General features: G+C 40.1%; 1 protein-coding gene and 1 non-coding gene across 8 annotated transcripts in view; one reads left to right on the top strand and one right to left on the bottom strand.

The window, feature by feature from the left end:
* The window catches only part of S100PBP (S100P binding protein), a 39,357-nt gene that overhangs the window by 6,974 nt on the left and 11,353 nt on the right, over nucleotides 1-21,030 (bottom strand). For all 7 annotated transcript variants that reach the window (XM_035308610.3, XM_035308614.3, XM_009000842.5 and 4 more), the window contains one exon: nucleotides 20,412-20,515. In XM_035308610.3, coding sequence (XP_035164501.1) covers nucleotides 20,412-20,515 — 104 coding nt within the window. The remainder of the gene's footprint in view (nucleotides 1-20,411; nucleotides 20,516-21,030) is intronic.
* LOC118143287 (U4 spliceosomal RNA) lies at nucleotides 9,056-9,198 on the top strand. The gene has a single exon (XR_004727523.2). It is a non-coding gene; the product is annotated as a U4 spliceosomal RNA (small nuclear RNA).

The raw sequence follows: 21,030 nt of genomic DNA, 5'->3' as shown, positions 1-21,030 counted from the left end.
CCTCAGCCTCCCAAAGTGCTGGGATTACATAATGAGCCACCATGCCTGGCCCTGAAATTCTTGATAACCCAGGATTCAGCTACTTCCTGTGTGACTCCATGTCCTTGCCACTACGCAAAATAATGCTAATCTTGCACTCAAGGATTTTAGACTTCGGCTAAATCTCAATAGAAGCAGAAATAAAACACAAGTTAGGAAATAATATCCCTAGACTAGTAGTTCGCAAATTGTAACATACATTATAATCAACTGGAGGTATTATAAAGCAGATTGTTGGGCCTAGACTCCAGACTTTCTGATTATACATAATCAGAAAACTACAGATCTGGGTAGGGCCTGAGAATTCGCCTTTTGAGCAAATTCCCAAGTGATGTTCATGCTGGTGGTCTAAGAAGCACATTTTTTGCCTTTTTTTTTTTTTGAGATGGAGTTTCGCTCTTGTTACCCAGGCTGGAGTGCAGTGGTGTGATCTCGGCTCACCACAACCTCAACCTCCTGGGTTCAGGCATCTCCTGCCTCAGCCTCCTGAGTAGCTGGGATTACAGGCACGCGCCACCATGCCCAGCTAATTTTTTGTATTTTTAGTAGAGATGGGGTTTCACCGTGTTGACCAGGATGGTCTCGATCTCTTGACCTCGTGATCCACCCATCTCGGCCTCCCAAAGTGCTGGGATTACAGGTGTGAGCCACCGCGCCCGGCCCATTTTTTGCTTTTTTTGTTTTGTTTTGTTTTGTTTTGTTTTGAGATGGAGTCTCACTGTTACCCAGGCTGGATGGAGTGCAGTGGTGCGATCTCAGCTCGCTACAACCTCCTCCTCCAAGGTTCAAGTGATTCTCCTGCCTCAGTCTCCTAAGTAGCTGGGATTACAAGAGCCTGCCACTATACCTGGCTAATTTTTGTATTTTTAGTAGAGACAGGGTTTTACCATGTTGACCAGGCTGGGCCTCCTCACCCAGCTGAGAACCACACTTTGAAAACCATTGCCCTCGACAGTGGTGACTTTACTTTCAGCTAGTTTACATGTTTTTCATTATTATCTACTGTGCTTTCAGGAACCAAGAGCAGTCTCACTAGGCTCATATTGTCAAGTTCTAGTAAAAGTAATATAACTTTTAGAACAAAATTTAATTTATTTGAAGCTTCAAAAATCAGAGCTTTGTAGAAAAAGTATATTACATATTTTGGAATTAGGCAGAGCTGAGTTAAAATTCCAATTCATCAATTAGCTCTTTGACCTTGGGCAAATTTTTCACTTCTTCAGGCCTCACTACTCATCTATGAAAAGCGGATAATACAATTTAGCTTGAAGTTCAGTTTGAGGAATATTATACATAAAAGACCTAGCACATTGCTGTGGCACACAGCATGTGTGCAGTGAGTGGTAGCAACTATGGTGTTAGTGCCTCAGGCCTATGTTAGCTTGCAAAGACTGCAAATCCTGTGAAATCACCTTCTAATTTATTTTAATTACATTTAAAATTTAAATTTTACTTCTAATTTGTAACGAAAAATGTTTATTAAATGGATCTACCTGCACATAAACTATGACATTTTATGGTGCTCAAATATTTTTCAAACCATAATAAGATACCACTTTTTAGGAAAAATTTATAGATTACATTAAAATAAAAATTTTCTGTTAAAAAAGCATGACCAAATGAAAGATAAATGACAAAATGAAAAATATATTTGAAATGGACAGTTTAATGGCCTTTTTCTACAAAGTCTCTTAAAAAAAAGGTCAAGAGCATGAATAGATAACTCACAAAATTATTACAAATGATCAATAAACATGATAAAAAGAATGTTCAATCTCACTAATATGGAAAGAAAAGGAATTACTGTCACTCCTTGAGAAGAAAATACAAATCAGAAATGAGTTTCCTTGTGAAGGAAGTAGCTCTTGATTAGAAAATTCCTTACCTGCTGGATTTGTTAAGCTAAAATCAAAGGTCTGAATACGCTACTTTTTGTTTTTTTTGAGATGGAGTCTCACTCTGTCACCTAGACTGGAGTGCAGTGGTGCAATCTTGGCTCACTGTAACCTCTGCTTCCCAGATTCAAGTGATTCTCCTGCCTCAGCCTCCTGAGTAACTGGGACTACAGGCACACACCATCACACCCGGCTATTTTTTTTTTTTGGAGACGGAGTCTTCCTCTGTCTCGCGGGCTAGATAGAGTGCAGTGGTGAGATCTCAGTTCACTGCAACCTCCACCTCCCAGGTTCAATTGATTCTCCTGCCTCAGCTTCCCAGTAACTAGGATTACAGGCGCCCGCCACCGTGCCTAATTTTTGTATTTTTTTAGTAGAGACTGGGTTTCACCATGTTGGCTAGGTTGGTCTTGAACTCCTGACCTCGTGATCCACGTCTTGGCCTCCCAAAGTGCTGGGATTACAGGTGTGAGCCACTGCACCCGGCCCCAGCTAATTTCTGAATTATTAGTAGAGACGGGGTTTCACCACACTGGCCAGGCTGGTCCCAAACTCCTGACCTTGTGATCCGCCTGCCTCAGCCTCCTAAAGTGCTGGAATTACAGGCGTGAGCCACCATGCCTGGCCCAATACCCCACTTTCACATAGCTAGCATTCCACTCCCTGTGGCCACCCAAAAAGGATATTTCAATGGGAGGTGGGTCAGGGGAGAATCAGCTTTACAAAACTTTTAAGGTACATTTTTCCTGCCAAAGCATAACAAAGAAGGGCTAATAATATATGGAAATTGTGTGTCCATCAAAATGAAACCACAAGATTATCTACAGAGGGCTGGGTGTGGTGGCTCATGCTTGTAATCTCAGTACTTTGGGAGGCCAAGGAGGATCGATCACCTGAGGTTAGGGGTTTGAAACCAGCCTCACCAATGTGGTGAAACCCCGTCTCTACTAAAAATACAAAAATTAGCTGGGTGTGGTGGCACATGCCTGTAATCCCAGCTACTCAGGAGGTTGAGGCAGGAGAACCGCTTGAACCCGGAGGCACAGGTTACAGTGAACCAAGATCGCGCCACTGGCACTCCAGCCTGGGCGACAGAGTGAGACTTTGTCTCAAAACAAAACAAAAAGATTATCTATAGAAGGTGTCCTTCAGCTCACTCACCTCTTTATCACTTGCATTTTAGAAAATAAGTCTGGCAATGGAGATTATAAAGATATCTATTTATGTTAAATGATGAGAAGAATAGCCCGTTAAGCCAAAAGAGCCTAATATTCAAATATTTAACCACTAGGAGTCAAATCCAGCAGCAGCAATTTAAATAACACTATATATCAAGCTTGTTTAAATAAACAAATAAAGGAACTGTCCTATGTGCTTTATATATATCAACTCATTTATTCTTTACTACAATCCTATAAGGTATTTTCCCCATTTTACACACAAAAGTATATAAAACTGTAAAGAAACTGAGGCACAGAAAAGTTAACTAATTTGCCCAAGGTCACATATCTAGTGACAATGCCACAAATCCTACAATAGAAAACTATCATAGGATAGACTTTCCTTAAACAATTTTCTGGGACCAACATTTCATAGCTGAGATTAGAAAGTAAAAATCATATAGCACTATGTCTCTTGTAAATAAGGTCTCAATAATTAGATCTCAGCTCATGTACCGAAAAATTTTAATTTTCCTTAACACTAGTAACTTATTGTTAGACTAGTCTAACCCTTATTTTTTTTTTTTTGAGACGGAGTTTCGCTGTTGTTACCCAGACTGGAGTGCAGTGGCACAATCTCGGTTCACCACAACCTCCGCCTTCTGGGTTCAAGCAATTCTCCTGCCCAAGCCTCCCGAGTAGCTGGAATTACAGGCGTGCACCACCATGCCCAGCTAATTTTTGTATTTTTAGTAGAGACGGGGTTTCACCTTGTTGACCAGGATGGTCTCGATCTCTTGACCTCGTGATCCACCAGCCTGGGCCTCCCAAAGTGTTGGGATTATAGGCGTGAGCCACCGCGCCCAGCCTAGTCTAACCCTTATTAATAATATTAAATGATCTAGAAACACTGGGAGCTAACATTTGCATGTATCTTATTTAATTCTAACAATCAAAGATGGCAAACTCTACAACCTCCATTTTATTCACAAGTAAACTGAAGCTTAGAAAGATACTCATCCCCAGCACTTCCGGGGGCCGAGGCAAGGCAGATGGCTTGAGCATAGGAGTTCAAGACCAGTTTGGGTGACATGGTGAAACCCCATCTCTACAAAAAGTACCCATGTGTGACAGTTCACACTTGTAGTCCCACCTATTCCGGGGGGTTGAGATGGGAGGATGACCTGATCCCAGGAGGTTGAGGTTGCAGTGAGCCATGATCATGCCACTGCACTCCAACCTGGGTGACAGAGCAAAATACTGTCTCAAAAAAAAAAAAAAAGAAGAAAGAAAAGATACTCATCATATAGTAAATGAGAAAAGCCAGGATTCAAACCCAGGTGGGGCTAATAATCCAATAACCTTATTTTAGCTTAGAGTTTCAACCTCATCTTCTACCAAATTTAGAGATGCTAACACGAATGGGAACATTTGAATTTTCTCTTCTCTTCATAGTCTCTAACAGATGGGCTTTCTTGGACCAACAATCAGTACCATGGATTTATTTTAAGTTGTGGCTAAAAGGTGGTAAAGATTGTCCTTTGTTTTTTGACTAAGAATGAAATTAAGAAGGGAAAAAACCCCAATATTTCAGGAATGAGGTCAACAATTCATCTAAATCTAAAAATATGAAGGTGACTGGTTTTGGGGAAACATCCAGTTTATTAACAGTAAGTAAGTTTAAAATGAATCAATTTTTATATCATAATGGAGGAGAATGGATAATGCTGAGTACCTGCTGTGCCAATCTGACAGCTTTTTTGTTGTTGTTGTTTTGTTTTGAGATGGGAGTCTCACTGTTGCCCAGGAGTGCAGTGGCGCGATCTCGGCTCACTGCAACCTCTGCCTTCGTTTCAAGTGATTCTCCTGCCTCAGCCTCCCGAGTAGCTGGGATTACAGGCACCTGCCACCACAACTGGCTAATTTTTGGATTTTTAGTAGAGACAGGGTTTCACCATATTGGCCAGGCTGACCTAGTGATTCACCCGCCTCGGCCTCCCAAAGCACTCATGACAGGCATGAGCCATGCCTGGCCAGAAGCACACGTTTCTGATGGAGCATGTGGTTCGGCTCTATGGTTGATTCTCTACACCAGGAGGCCTGGTGAAAACAGTCTCATCTAATCTTCAACTTTTGCTGTAAATCTTAAACTCAGTTACTTAAAGGCAATTATAATGTTTCTATTTCATGCAATGTAAAATACTTAATACAGGGGAGGGAATGAAGAAGGAAGAAAAGATAAAATGTACTACAAGGATGGGCTGGGCGCGGTGGCTCAAGCCTGTAATCCCAGCACTTTGAAAGGCTGAGGCAGGTGGATCACAAGGTCAAGAGATCGAGACCATCCTGGTCAACATGTTGAAACCCCATCTCTACTAAAAATACAAAAAATTAGCTGGGCATGGTGGCCCGTGCCTGTAATCCCAGCTACTCAGGAGGCTGAGGCAGGAGAATCACTTGAACCCAGGAAGCGGAGGTTGCAGTGAGCAGAGACCATGCCATTGCCCTACACCCTGGGTGACAAGAGTATCAAAATGTGTGGAATGCAGCTAGCAATGCCTTAAGGGAAGCCATGGCTTTAAATGCTTAGAGAAAATAGAAATCAGTGATCTGATCTTCCACATTAAAAAGTCAGAAAACAGGCCAGGTGCAGTGGCTTATGCACTTTGGGAGGCTGAGGCAGGCAGATCACCTGAGGCCAAGAGTTTGAGACCAACCTGACCAGCATGAAGAAACCCTATCTTGGCCTGGCGTCGTGGCTCACGCCTATAATCCCAGCACTTTGGGAGGCTGAGGCGGGTGGATCACGAGGTCAAGAGATCGAGACCATCCTGGTCAACATGGTGAAACCCCGTCTCTACTAAAAATACAAAAATTAGCTGGGCGTGGTGGTACGTGCCTGTAATCCCAGCTACTCAGGAGGTTGAGGCAGGAGAATTGCTTGAACCCAGGAGGTAGAGGTTGCGGTGAGCTGTGATCTTGCCATTGCACTCCAGTCTGGGTAACAACAGCGAAACTCCGTCTCAAAAAAAAAAAAAAAAAAAGAAACCCTATCTCTACTAAAAATACAAAATTAGCCAGGCATGGTGGTGCAACTCTGTAATCTCAGCTGTTTGGGAGGCTGAGGCAGAAGAATCGCTTGAACCTGGGAGGCAGAGGTTGTGGTGAGCCAAGATCACACCATTGCACTCCAGCCTGGGCAACAAGAGAGAAATTCTGTCTCAGAAAAAAAAAAAAAAACAGCTAGAAAACAAGGCCAGGCACAGTGACTTATGCCCAACAATCATGGCACTTTGAGAGGCCAACAGTTTGACACTAACCTGGGTAACACAGTGAGACATCATCTCTATTTCGCCTTTTTTTTTTGAGACAGGGCCTCACTCCTAGACTGGAGTGCCATGATGCGACATTGGTTCACTCAACCTCCTGGGCTCTAGGGATCCTCCCACCTCAGCCTCCCAAGTAGCTGGGACTACAAGTATGTGCCACCACAATGAAAAAAAACCATATATGTAAACATACAGAAGTCTCAAATGATCATAAGTAGCAATCATCTAAAGAAACTAGAAAAAGAGCAAATGAAACCCAAAGTGGGCAGAAAGGAAAAAAAATATATGCATATGTATTGGAATAGAAATCAGAAAACAGTCTGGGCATGGTGGCTAATGTCCATAATCCCAGTACTTTGGGAGGCCAAGGCTGGAGACTATTTTTACAAAAAATTTTAAAATTAGCTAGGCATGGTGGCACATGCCTATAGTCCCAGCCACTCTGGAGGCTGAGGTAGGAGGGAGGATTGCTTGAGCTGAGGAAGTCAAGGCTGCATTGAGCCGAGATGGCACCACTGCACTCTAGCCTGAGAGACGGAGAACAACACCCTATCTCAAAAAAATTCAGTAATAAAACAGGGTTTGCTCTGTCACCCAGGCTGGTCCCAAACTCCTGGGCACAAATGATCCTCCCACAATGGCCTCCCAAACCACTGGGATTACAGATATGAGCCACTGTGCCCCGCTCTAAATGTTTTTCAAAAATCAGTAACGGCCAGGCACAATAGTTCACACCTGTAACCCTACCACTTTGGGAGGCAGAAGTAGGCAGATCACTTGAGGCCAGAAGTTTGAGACCAGCCTGGCTAACATGGCAAAACCCCACCTCTACTAAAAATACAAAAAATTGGCCAGGCACAGTGGCTCACACCTGTAATCCCAGCACTTTGGGAGGCTGAGGAGGCCGGATCACCTGAGGTCAGGAGTTCGAGGCCAGCCTAGCCAACATGGTGAAACCTCATCTCTACCAAAAATACAAAAATTAGCCAGGCATGGTGGTTGGCAACTGTAGTCCCAGTTATTCAGGAGGCTGAAGCAGGAGAATTGCTTGAACCTGAGAGGCAGAGATTGCAATGAGTTGAGATTGAGCTATTGCACTCCAGCATGGGCAACAGAGTGAGACTCAATCTCAAAAAAAAAAAGAAAAAAATCAACAACAGAATACAGCTCATTATTTGTACTTAAATGGAGGTCCTAGACAGCACAAGAAACACAAATAAAAGGGATCCAAGTCAGAAAGAAGTAAAAATGCATTTGCTGACAATACGAAAACCTACAGAAAAAACCTGATGAAATCTATTAAAAAGTTACCAAAACTAATAAAATAATTTAGGAAGATTATAGAATATAAGATCAAGATACAAAAATCAATTAGATTTTTATATAATAGCAATAAACAGATATTGAAATTTAAAAAAATACATCATTTTACAAAAGCATCACAATTTGAAACACTCAGGGATAAATCGGATAAAAGATGTGCAGGACTGTCCAAAAGCTACAAAACATTGCTGAAGGAAATTAAAGATGATTTTGATCAAAAAACTCAGTAATAAAACATTAATTCTCAGCCCAGTCAGGTGGCTCAAGCCAGGCACAGTGGTTCACACCTGTAATCCCAGTACTTTGGGAGGCCGAGGGGGTCTGATCACTTGAGGTTACGAGTTCCAGAACAGCCTAGCCAACATGGTGAAACCCCATCTATATTAAAAATACAAAAATTAGCTGAGTGTAGTGACGGGTGCTTGTAATCCCAGCTACTTGGGAGACTAAGGCAAGAGAATAGCTTGAATCGGAGGCAGAGGTTACAGTGAGCTGAGATTGTGCCACTGCACAATAGCTTAGGCAACAAAGCGAGATTCCATCTCAAAAAAATAAATATTATTTCTCCCTCAGTTTTATTTATTTAAATAGATTCAATACAATCCCCATAAAAATCCAATCCCAATCAAAATCCTAGCAGGCCTTTTTAAAGAAATTGATATCCTAATTCTAAAATGTCTATGGAAATGCAAACAATCTACAAAAGCCAACACAACAAAAAAATAGGAACATTAGTGGAACACATTAGCCTTTTTTTTTCTGGAAAGCTGATTTTTCTAGACAACTGATTTTTGACAAAGGTACAAAGACAATTCAATGCAGAATGCAGTCTCTTCAGTAAATGGTAAAGAACCAACTGAATATCCATGTGCCAAGAAAATAAGCCTTATGTTCCTACCTTTTTTTCTTTTTGAGACAAAGTTTTACACTGTCACCCAGGTTGGAGTATAGTGGTGGGATCTCAGCTCACTGCAACCTCCCTCTCCTGGGCTCAAGTGATCCCTCCTACCTCAGCCTTCCAAGTAGCTAGGACTACAAGTGTGTGTCACCATGCCTGGCTAACTTTTTTTTTTTTTTTTTTGGTAGAGTCAGGGCTTCACCACATTGCCCAGGCTGGTCTCGAACTCTTGGGCTCAAGCAATCTTCCCACCTCAGCCTCGAAGTTCTGCAATTACAAGCTTTTTTTTTTTTTTAATCCCTTATAAAACCATTTTTTTGGTTACAATTACAAGCTTTAATTCATATCCTGCACCACATACAGAATGAATTTTAAAAGGAATGTAACCCCTAGAGCTATAAAACTTCTAGAAGCTTTGCACAGTGGCAGTATCACAGCCAATGAGATTTATCCAAGGCTCGATTATTGCTAATTGAAAACTTTTCCCAATACCCCACCATGACGACTTGAAATAGGGTTGGTGTTGGCAATTTTTGGCAGTGTCTATGGAGACAGAATTAAAAAAAAAAAACAAAAAACCTTCTAGAAGAAAATATAGGAGAAAATTTTTGTGGCCTCTCTTTTAGGAAAAGATTTCTTAGATACCATAGGAAAGCATAATCCGTAAAAATTTTAAAAACCTGATTAAACTTACTTCATCTGCTATAACCAGTGACTACCAAGAAAAATAAATAAATAAAAATAAACAAATTTACTTCATCAAAATAAGAGTATCTTTTCTTTAAAAGACACTCATGGTAATGAAAAGACAAAAAATATACTGGGAGAAAATATTTGCAAATTACTTATCTGGCAAAGAAACCTGCATTTGGAATATGTATTTAAAGAACTCTCAAAACTCAATAATAATAAAATAATCCAATTTTTTAAATGAGCAAAAAATACTTCACCAAAGAAGATATACAAATGGCAAACAAGTACATGAAAAGATGCTCAATATTATTACTCATTAGGGAAATGCAAATGAAAACTACAAGCTATCACTACACACATATTAGAATGTCTAAAATTATAAAAACTGACCACTTTACACCATTAGGATGACCCCCATTAAAAAACAGAAAATAGGCTGGGCAAGGTGACTCATGCCTGTAATCCCAGCACTTTGGGAGGCCGAGGCAGGCAGATCATGAAGTCAGGAGTTTGAGACCTGCCTGACCAATATGGTGAAACCCCATCTCTACTAAATATACAAAAATTAGCCAGGCATAGTGGCACACATCTGTAGTCCCAGCTACTTAGGAGGCTAAAGCAGAAGAATTGCTTGTACCCAGGAGATGGAGGTGGCAATGAGCCAAAATTGCACCACTGCATTCCAGCCTGGGCTACAGAACGAGACTTTGTCTCAAACAAAAAACAAAAACAAAAAAAGGCTGGGCATGGTTCAGGCCTGTAATCCCAGCACTTAGGGAGGCCGAGGTGAGTGGATCACCTGAGGTCGGGAGTTGAAGACCAGCCTGACCAACATGGAGAAACCCCCATCTCTACTGAAAATACAAAATTAGTCGGGTGTGGTGGTACATGCGTGTAATCCCAGCTACTCAGGAGGCTGAGGCAGGAGAATTGCTTGAACCCGGGGGGGTGGAGGTTACACTGAGCTGAGATAGTGCCATTGTACTCCAGCCTGGGCAATAAGAGCAAAATCCCATCTCAAAAATAAATAAATAAATAAATAAATAAATAAAAATAATAAACCAACAGAAAACAGGGGTCCAGCTGTGGTGGCATGGTAAAACACGGTCTCTACCAAAAATACAAAAAATTAGGCCAGGCATGGTGGCTCAAGTCTGTAATCCCAGTGCTTTGGGAGGCTGAGGTGGGCGGATCACTTCAGGTCAGGAGTTCAAGACCAGCCTGGCCAACATGGTGAAACCCCATCTCTACTAAAAATAAAAAAATTTGCTGGGCATGGTGGATGCACACCTATAACCCTAGCTATTCAGGAGGCTGAGACAGAAGAATCACTTAAACCCGGGAGGCAGAGGTTGCAGTGAGCTGAGATTGCACTGTTGCACTCCAGCCTGGGTGACGGAGCAAGACTCCATCTCAAAAACAAAAAAGCCCTAAAAATTAGTCAGGTGTGGTGGTAAGTCTATAGTCCCAGCTACTTGGGAGGCTGAGGTGGGAAGATTGCTTGAGCCTGGGAGGCAGAAATTGCAGTGAACCAATATCATGCCACTGTATTCCAACCTCGGTGACACAGTGAGACCCTGTCTCAAAAACAAATAAATAAGTAAAAGACAGAAAACAGTCTGGGTGCAGCTGTATGCACCTATAATTCCAGCTATTCAAGAGGCTGAGGTGGGAGGATAGTTTGAGCCCAGGAGTTCATAACCAGCCTGAGCAACACAGTCAGACTCTGTCTCTAAAAATAAAAACTAAAATCAGCCAGGCATGGTAGTGTGAACCTATAGCTCAACCTTATTCAGGAGACTCATGCCAGGAGTTTGAGGCTGTAGTGCACTATGGTTGTGCCACTGCACTCCCTGGGTGACAGAGCTAGACTCCATGTCAAAAAAAAAAAAAAAAAGTTAAAAATAGAACCACCATATGATCTATCAATTCCTCTTCTCAGTACGTAAGAATTGCAAGCATGGTCTCAAAAACATATTTGTAGATGCATACATATAGCAGCATTATTCACAACAGATAAAAGGTGGAAGCAAATCAAGTGTCCATTGATGTACAAATGGATAATCAAAATGTGGTATCCATACACTAGAATATTATTAAGTCTTAAAAAGGAAGGAGATTCTGACACATGCTACAACGTAAGTGATCCTTGAGGACCTTACGCTGAATGAAATAAGCCAGTCACAAAAAGACAAATACTACTTTGTCAGATTCCACTTATAGCTGGTACCTAGAGTAGTCAAATTCATAAACACAAAGTGGAATGGTGGTTGTCAGGGGCTCTGAGAGGGTGGAATGGGAGTTATTGTTTAACGGGTATAGAGCTTCAGATTTGTACTGGGTGTAGCAAAGCACGCCTGTAGTTTCGGACACTCGGGAGGCTGAGAAGAAGGATTGCTTAAGGCTAGGAGTTTGAGTCTAGCCTGCATAATATAGCAAGACTTCCATCTCTAAAAAAATAAAAGCTTCAGATGTGTAAGACCAAAACATTATTGAAATGGGTAGTGGTGATGGCTGTACAACAATATGAATATACTTAATACCACCAAACTGTACACTTTTAAAGCTTTTTTTTGTTTTGAGATGGAGTTTTGCTCTTGTCACCCAGGCTGGAGTACAATGGTATGATTTTGGCTCACTGCAACCTCTGCCCCCTGGGTTTAAGTGATTCTCCTGCCTCAGCCTCCTAAGTTGCTAGGATTGCAGGTACCCGCCACCACACCTGGCTAATTTTTATATTTTTAGTAAAGATGGGGTTTCACCACATTGGCCAGGTTGGTATTCAACTCCTGACCTCAGGTGATCTGCCTGCCCTGGCCTCCCAAAGTGCTGGGATTATAGGCATGAGTCGCCACGCCCAGCCAAAAATTTTTTTTCTTTCTTAAAGAAAGGTTAAAAAAAGATGGTTGTATGTATATTATATGTATTTTACAATTAAAAAGTTGGGGAAAAAATTAAAAATACTGACCATACCCAAGTGTTGGTAAGGCTGGGAGCAACCAGAATTCATACAACTGCTAATAGAAATAAAAAATGTACAACTACCTTGGAAAACAGTCTGGCAGTGTCTTAAACACACCTACCATATGACCCAGTCATTTTACTCTAGATATTTACTTAAGAAAAATAAAAGCATATCCATACAAAGATTTATACATGAATGTTCCTAACAGCTTTATCTCTAATAGCCAGAAACTGAACATAAGCCAAATGCCCATCTAAATGAATGGGTAAACAATGAATGGGATAAATCTACATAATGGAATACTACTCAGCAATAAAAAGAAATAAACTTGATACATGCAACATGAATTTCAAAATAACTATGTTGAGACAAAGAAGCCAGACTCGAAAGAGTAGATAGTATATGATTCCATCATATAAAACTTCAGAAAATGCAAACTAATCTGCAGTAGACACTAGATCAGTGGTCAGTCTTGCCTGGGGATTAGAGGAGGCAGAGAAAGGCAGAAGGGAGGAATTACAAAGGTGTACAAACAAAGGAAGTTTTTTAGTCCAATCTGCTTATTATCTTAAGAGCAATAATTTCACAAAGTGCATACATATGCCTAGACTCAACAAATTATATGCTTATTTGCAGTGTATTACATTTCAACTATCATACAAAAAAGAAAAAAATATCTTCAGAAAAGCTGAGAAGTTAATTCATAAAATATGATATGAAAAGGGGATAAAACAAAGAACTCTTGGAAATCATAAATGTAAATGTAGAAATAAAGAAGTCAATAAAAGGACAGAAAGAAAAAGTTGAGAAAATATCTCACAAAGTAGACTAGAGTGAGGCAGAACAAGGAAAGAAAAAAAAGAGACTTAGAACATCAATCCTTGAAAGTTCAATAGCTATTTATTAGGAGTTCACAAAAGAAAGAACAGGTAATACAGAGGGAAAACAATTATAAAAGGAAAAAATGCAAGATATTCCCCGGATATATAAAAGATATATGCCCAGATTAAAAAGACCACTGAGATGGTCTAGGCACAGTGGGTCATGCCTGTAATCTCAGCATTTTAGGAGGCTGAGGTGGGAGAATCACTTGAGCCCAGGAGTTTGAGACCAGCCTGAACAATACAGTGAGACCCTGTCTCTATTTAAAAAAAAAAAAAAAAAAAAAAAAAAGGCATAGAAAGGGGTAAAAAGTTCCCACATCAAAATATTTCAATAATTGGGACAAAATTTTAGAATACAACAAATAAAAAGAAGACACTAAGAACTTTAAGAACTTCCAGGCCGGGTGCAGTGGCTCACGCCTGTAATCCCAGCACTTGGGGATGTTGAGGCAGGCAGACTACTTGAGGTCAGGAATTTGAGACCAGCCTTGCCAACATGGTGAAACCCCATCTGTACTAAAAATACAAAAATTAGCTGGACATGGTGGTGTGCGCCTATAATCCTAGCTACTGGGGAGGCTGTGGCATGAGAATCGCTTGAATCCGAGAGGCAGAGGTTACAGTGAGCTCAGATCATGCCACTGCATTTCAACCTGGGCAACAGGGTGAGACTCTATCTCCAAACAAACAAACAAATGAAATTTCAGAGAGAAAAAGATCACATACAAAGAAATAAGTTAAATTGATAACAGATTTCTTAAGAGCAATGCCAATTGTCTTCAAATTTCTGAGGAAAAATGGATTTTAAATTTAGAATTCTATATCAAACTATCAATTATGAGGATAGAATAAAGGCATGTTCAGATATGTAGACCAAAAAAAAAATCTATGCACCCTTTCTTAGATATTCTCAGAGGATGTCATCTACTAAAACCAAAGATAAAAAAGAGGAAGCTATGGCATCCAAGAAACAGGTTTCAACCCAGGAGAGCAGCAAAGGAAAATCCTGGGATGACAGCTCTGTGCAGGGCTAAAGAACAAGCAGTGCAAGTTGGAGCAGCCGAAGAGAGGGCTCCAGGAAAAAGGTCTCCAGAAAAAAAAAAACATTTAATGAAACAAAGTGAAACAGTTAACAACTCTACAAAGATAAACAATTCAAGAAAGAAAATGAAGCCATAATATACTACTTGGCTTTGCAGTGAACAATGCTTACTTAATTGTAACACAAAAACAATGAATACTGATTTAACACCCATTAGGATAGTTACTGTAAAAAAAACAAAATGAAAACAAATACACAGGCCAGGTGCAGGCTCATGCCTGTAATCCCAGCACTTTGAGAGGCTGAGATGGGAGGATCACTTGAGCTCAGAAGTTTGAGACCAGCTGGGCCAACATGGCAAAACCCTATCTCTACTAAAATACAAAAGTTAGCTGGACGTGGTGGCGTGCGCCTGAAGTCCCAGCTACTTGGGAGGCTAAGGCATGAGAATCGCTTCAATCTGGGAGGCAGAGGTTCTGGTGAGCCAAGGTTGTACCTTGCACTTCAGCTTGGGCCACAGAGTGAGACGCCCAGCCTCAAAAAAAAAAAAAAACCAAACAAACAAAACACAAGAAACAAGTGCTGGCAAGGATGTGGAAAAATTAGAACTCTTGTGCACTGTTTATAGGACTGTAAAATGGTACAACTACTGTGAAAAACAGTATGAAAGTTTCTCAAAAAATTAAAAAATAGACCTACCGTATGGTCCAGCAATCCCACTTCTGTATATGTATCCAAAAGAAAAATAGGGTCTCAAAGAGATATTTGTAGACCAATGTTCAAAGTGGCACTATTCACAATAGCCAAGAGGTAGAGCAACCCAAATGTCCACTGACAGATGAATGGATTAAACAAAATGGTATGTACATACAGTGGAATATTATTCAGCTTTAAAAAGGAAGATAATTGAGTGGTGAGAAAAAAGAAAGAAATAAAAATAAAAAATTTTTAAAAGGAACAAAATCCTGTCAACATGCCACAATGGATGAACCTGGAAGACATTATGCTAAATGAAATAAGCCAGTCACAAAAAGATAAATATTGTATGATTCCACTTAGAAGAGATATCTAAAGTAGTCATAAAAAAAAAAAAAAACCCAGAAAGCAGAATGATGGTTACCAGAGACTGAGGGGAGAGAAGGATTAACTGTTGCTTGGGCATAGAGTTTTAAATTTGCAAGATGAAGAGGTTCTGGAGATAAATTTCACAACAATTTGAATATGTGTAACATTACTGAACTTGTACACTTAAAAATGGTTAAGATAGTAAATTTTATGTTAGGTGTATTTTTTGTTTTTAAACACAATTTAAAAAAAGATTAATGAGATCATGTCAATAAGAATAAGAGTCGGCTTGAAGGAGCTCCCATTTATCAAATTTGAGACAAACTGAGCATTAGAAAGAAAAAAAGAACAGTAACTATAATTGATTACAACACACTGATTCTTTTAAAAAAATCCATGAGGTTATAGTAATGCTAAAAAAATAGAAAATCTTTATAAAAGAATGCTAGTTAATAAATGTAGAAGAAATTATATGTTTAGAAAATACATTTTTCCTTTTTTTTTTTTGAGATGGAATTTTGCTCTTGTTGCCCAGGCTGGAGTACAATGGCGCAATCTTGGCTCACTACAACCTCTGTCTCCTGGTTCAAGAGATTTTCTCTCTCGGCCTCCTGAGCAGCTGGGATCACAGGTGCCTGTCACCACACCCAGCAAATTTTTGTCTTTTTAGTACAGGTTTCACCATGTTGGTCAGGTTGGTCTTGAACTCTTGACCTCAGGTGATACATCTGCCTTGGCCTCTCAAAGTGCTGGAATTACAGGCATGAGCCACTCCACCCAGTCAAAAATGAACATTTTCTGTTTTTTCTGTTGTTGTTGTTGTTGAGCCAGTGTCTCTCTGTCTTCTGGGTTGGAGTGCAGCAGTGTTCACTGCAGCATTACTAATGAAAATGGACGCAATCTAATTTACCAAGATAAAATAATTATACAATAAAATATTTTGTAATCACTGAAAATCTTAATTTCAAATATTTAACATGAAAAGGTCCTTAAAATACATTAAGTACAAAGAAAGCAGATTATAAACTATTAATATGTAATTTCTCTGTATATGTATATTCTACCTTACAGGAAAGATAATTATCAAAATGTTAATTTTGCTATTTCTAGGTGGCAAAATGGATTTATAGGTGATTTTAAGTTTTTTTCTTTGTAGGATAGAGAGTCATTATTTCTGATGTCTGAAAGAATAAAAAAATGAGCCGGGTGCTGTGTCTCACGCCCGTAATCTCAACACTTCGGGAGACCTAGGTAGGTGTATCACTTGAGGCCAGGAGTTTGAGATCAGCCTGGCCAAAATGGTGAAACTCTGTCTCTAATAAAAATACAAAAATTAGCTGGGCATGGTGGCCCATGCCTGTGGTCTCAGCTACTCAAGAGGCTGAGGCAGGACAATCACTTGAACCCAGGAGGGAGAGATGGCAGTAAGCTGAGATGGAGCACTGCACTCCAGTCTGGGCAACAGAGCAAGACTCAGTAACTCCCCGCACCCCCCCAAAAGAGAATAAAAAATGAAAGAGAGAACAAAGTTAATTTTCATGGTGCTAGAGGGCAGAACTAGGAACTACCAATAGAAATTACAGGGAAGCCACATTTGACTCAATGTAAGGAATAACTTTCTAACAACTAGAATTTTCTAAGCAATGAATGATCTGCCTTATGAGGTAATACGTTTTGCATTATTAGAACTCTAAGAGAAGGCTAAATGGTCACTTGGCAAAGATACATAGAAGAGATTTATGTGTTAGGAGATTAAAGAGAAGCTTTTAATGGTCCTTTTGTACTTTAAGTACTTATAATTTTTTTTCTTTGAGACGGAGTTTCACTCTTGTTGCCCAGGCTAGAGTACAATGGCACAATCTTGGCTCACCGCAAACTCTGCCTCCTGGGTTCAAGCAATTCTCCTGCCTCAGCCTCCCGAGTAACTGGGATTACAGGCATGTGCCACCACACCTGGCTAATTTTGTATTGTTAGTAGAGACAGGTTTTCTGCATGTTGGTCAGGCTGCACCTGAACTCTCAACCGCAGGTGATCCACCGGCCTCGACCTCCCAAAGTGCTAGGATTACAGGCGTGAACCACCACGCCCAGCCAGTACTTATAATTTCATATAAAGTTTTCCATTTGCAGGGATACCAGACAGGAAGTGGTTTGTTATTTGTTATTACAGTAAAAGCCAACGTGATACTAAAGAGATTATACTTCCATTCGAATAATGGAGTTGAAGGATGATTTACTTTGTTACATTCTACATCAATTTAATATACACACTATTGATAAAGTGAAAGCAGAAAACTAACCCAATGGACAGGATTCAAACTGAACTGGAAAGAACTACATTTGAATCTATTCTTTACTAATTTCTCTGTGTCTGAACAATTACACCTTTTCAAGGTTAAATGCAATAAACATTTCAAAGAGGAGGAGGATATGCTCCCGTTTTGCACTTCTGGCTGCACTATAATTCACATACAAATGAAGGAAAGGTGAAGAATATACCACCCACCCCCTACAATATGGTATATAAAAAATCTTAAAATTTTGGATGTAGGAATACTGGGCAATGGAAAGTGACAGAAAAACTTAACATTATACTGGGTTCCTGGAAGGCAGAAGGAAGTGTCAGAGGCCTTTGAAATTTTTTAATTTGTGATGTTGAAAATAAAAGATGCACTTAAAAAAAAACTTTTTAATTATGGAAATTTTCAAATATACACAAAAGTAGAAAATGTAATCACCACTCACCTTCATTTCTCAACATTTTTATTGTCATAACCTACCCTTTGTTAGCCTAAGTGACTCTCTTTCTGAGAGCTGTTCAGACTTCATGTTAGCTTCTTGAGCTGGACAGACTCCAAGTTAGTTTCTTCACTTGCCCTCTTTTTTCTCCCCCTTTCCCCTGAGCATGTAGCTAGGTTAAGCTGACTCCAAGCAGACCCAGGAATGCATTTACTGATAAGATACCAAGTCAAGAGGTACCAGCAGCCCTTGGGAATGCAGATGTTAAGTACCCAGAGCCCCCATATCTATAAGTTGTATGTCTTTTGTAACAGCTTAAGCCCCTGCACCTAATACTGTTTACTTCTTATGTATTAGTTTATCTTTTAACTTTTTGCTTGCTCTGCTTCTGTAAAAAATTGCTTCAGCTAGGTTCCCCCTCCCTTTTCAAACTAGGGTATAAAAAACCACCTAACTCTTTCTTCGGGGCCTAGAGAATTTTCTTTAAATGCTCCAAATGAGAGAGAAAATGTAACTGGATATCATCGGTGTCAACTGCCTAGGATATAAAAAAAAGAGTCAGCTCACACAGTGAAAAGCAATGACATGGCTAGGCCTCTTCCATAGAGCTCGATATAGACATATTTCTTTTAAATGTGCCTCTCCAATGATGCAGGGAGGGGAGGGGTAGGGAGGAGAGGTTTCTCTACTTCTACCAGAGCTAAAACAGTTCAAGCAAAGGGATCTCATAAGCACAGGGCTAAGAAGTCAGTATGAATAATATTTGGTTGCTTATGAAATACTGAATAAAAAATAAAAGGATAGGGGATAAAAAAATTCTTCTGACTGGTATCTCAGAGTTCTAAACATTTCACTCATAGTCCTACAAAACAAACAAGAAAAAAACTACTAAATGATTCAGAATTTGTCAAATAAAAGAAGAGTCTCCTCTTCTCTGCAAAAGCACCAAAAGTTCTCCTAAAACCCTCCCTAGTGATTTACAATAGATTTCAGAGTAATTAAACGAATTATCTTCTCTGTGAAGCCCACCTAGGGCATCCTCCTTCCCCATCTTCCACTTTTCCCAAACACAAGCAGAAGGGCTCCTTCCCTGCTCCTACTGTGCTTTATATTTAATTCTATTAGAGCATTAATCAATACTGCAGTGTAATTACCTTCTTCTCTGGACTATGAATTCCCAAAGAGATAAGATCCTATCTTACTCCTCTCTACATTTCCAATTCCTTATCTTTAAACCTACCACCACTGAAATGAAGTTTTCTCAATGAATAGAGATGACCGAATATGGAGTTATTTTTTTTATTTTTTTTGAGACAGTCTCACTCTGACACCCATGTGGGAGTGCAGTGGCATGATCTTGGCTCACTGCAACCTCTGACTCCTGGATTCAAGTGATTGTTGTGCTTCAGCCACCCAAGTAGCTGCATTATAGGCATATACCACCACTCCAGGCTAATTTTTTTTTCCCTGAAAGAATATGATTTGACTAATTTTTATAGTTTTAGTAGAGACAGAATTTTGCCATGCTGGCCAGGCTGGTCTTAAACTCCTGGCCCAAAATGACCTGTCTGCCTCTGCCTCCAAAAGTGCTGAGGTTACAGGCATGAGCCACCATCCTAGCCTGGAGTGATCTTTATGAGAGTATAAAACCTCTCTAATCTTTTCATCTTCAGTTCTTCCCATAAGTCTCCACTTAGGAGTTTTCCTATCAGTCAATAGTTCTGGCTGAATAACATGGACTGTAGTCTCTTGAGAGCTGGAGAAAGAATCTAGTCACTTTGGTTTGCAATATCTTCTAATGAAGTGAGGGGAATACAACTTGAAGGATCTGGAAAGTAGTTAAACCTTTCAAGAGCTTTTATTCAGAAGCCAAAATGCAGAACGGTGTTTGAAATGCCTGCTTTTATATTTAAATGCTGAAGGTAACAGGGAAAATAAAACATTTCAAATTTCAAAAACCAACAACTAGTAAGCAACACCTCGTTGTCCACTTCTACTATTTTTCAGACAAAAATTCCCTAGCAAAAATGCACAGGTCTGGGTTAAAGTACCTTTCACGTACTGTTCTAAGTATGCTTAGACTCCTCTCTAACACTGGTTAAGCAAACCACTTTGAGAATTATCTGGTTAGGCTATCCCTTAAAGTGAAAATCTTTGGGTAAGGAAGTTGTCTTTCTCAAGAATTTCAGAAAATTCTAAACAATCTCCCAGTTTAAGCTATGTTACACTGGAAAGAAAAAGTCACATCACGTCTATGGCCATACCATCTTGAACGTGCCCAATCTCAGAAGCTAAGCAGGGTCGCGCCTGGTTAGTACTTAAATGGGAGAAAAAGTCACATCACATGTTTTATATGCCTTTCTTTGGTTACCATGTTACCTTGGTTAGAGTCCTCTGGGTCTTCTATATGAGCAATGACACTCCTGAGATAAATCTCCTTCTGCTGTTCTAGATTTGACTGTGAAAACGTCGGAACATTAGTCCTTGAACAAAGCAAACCCGAAAAAAGAAAAACAGCCCATTAGAACCAGGAATGTAGAGAGAAAATTCTCTTTATGATCCAGGGTCAGAAGATAGTATTAGTCACATAATATAAAGCTAAAATGGAGTATGGAGTCAAGAGAATAAGAAAGAGAAGCTGGGTGTGGTGGCTCGACTCTGTAATCCCAGCACTTTGGCAGGACTGCTTGAGGCCAGGAATTTGAGACCAGCCAGTGCAAGAGAGCAGGACCCAAGAAATTTTTTTTTTTTCCGAGACAGAGTCTTGCTCTGTCACCCAGACTGCAGTGTAGTGCCGTCATCTCAGCTGGCTGCAACCTCTGCCTCCCGGGTTCAAGCAATTCTCCTGCCTCAGCCTCATGAGTAGCTAGTACTACAGGTGCATGCCACCACACCCAGCTAATTTTTATATTTTTAGTAGACACAGGGTTTCACCATGTTGGCCAGGATGCTCTCTATCTCTTGACCTTGTGATCTGCCCGCCTCAGCCTCCCAAAGT

This window comes from Callithrix jacchus, chromosome 7 (assembly GCF_049354715.1).
Source record: "Callithrix jacchus isolate 240 chromosome 7, calJac240_pri, whole genome shotgun sequence".
NCBI classification, from domain to species: Eukaryota; Metazoa; Chordata; class Mammalia; order Primates; family Cebidae; genus Callithrix; species Callithrix jacchus.
The sequence above is the reverse complement of the archived record's forward strand: the minus strand, read 5'-3'. Positions and strand labels throughout refer to the sequence as shown.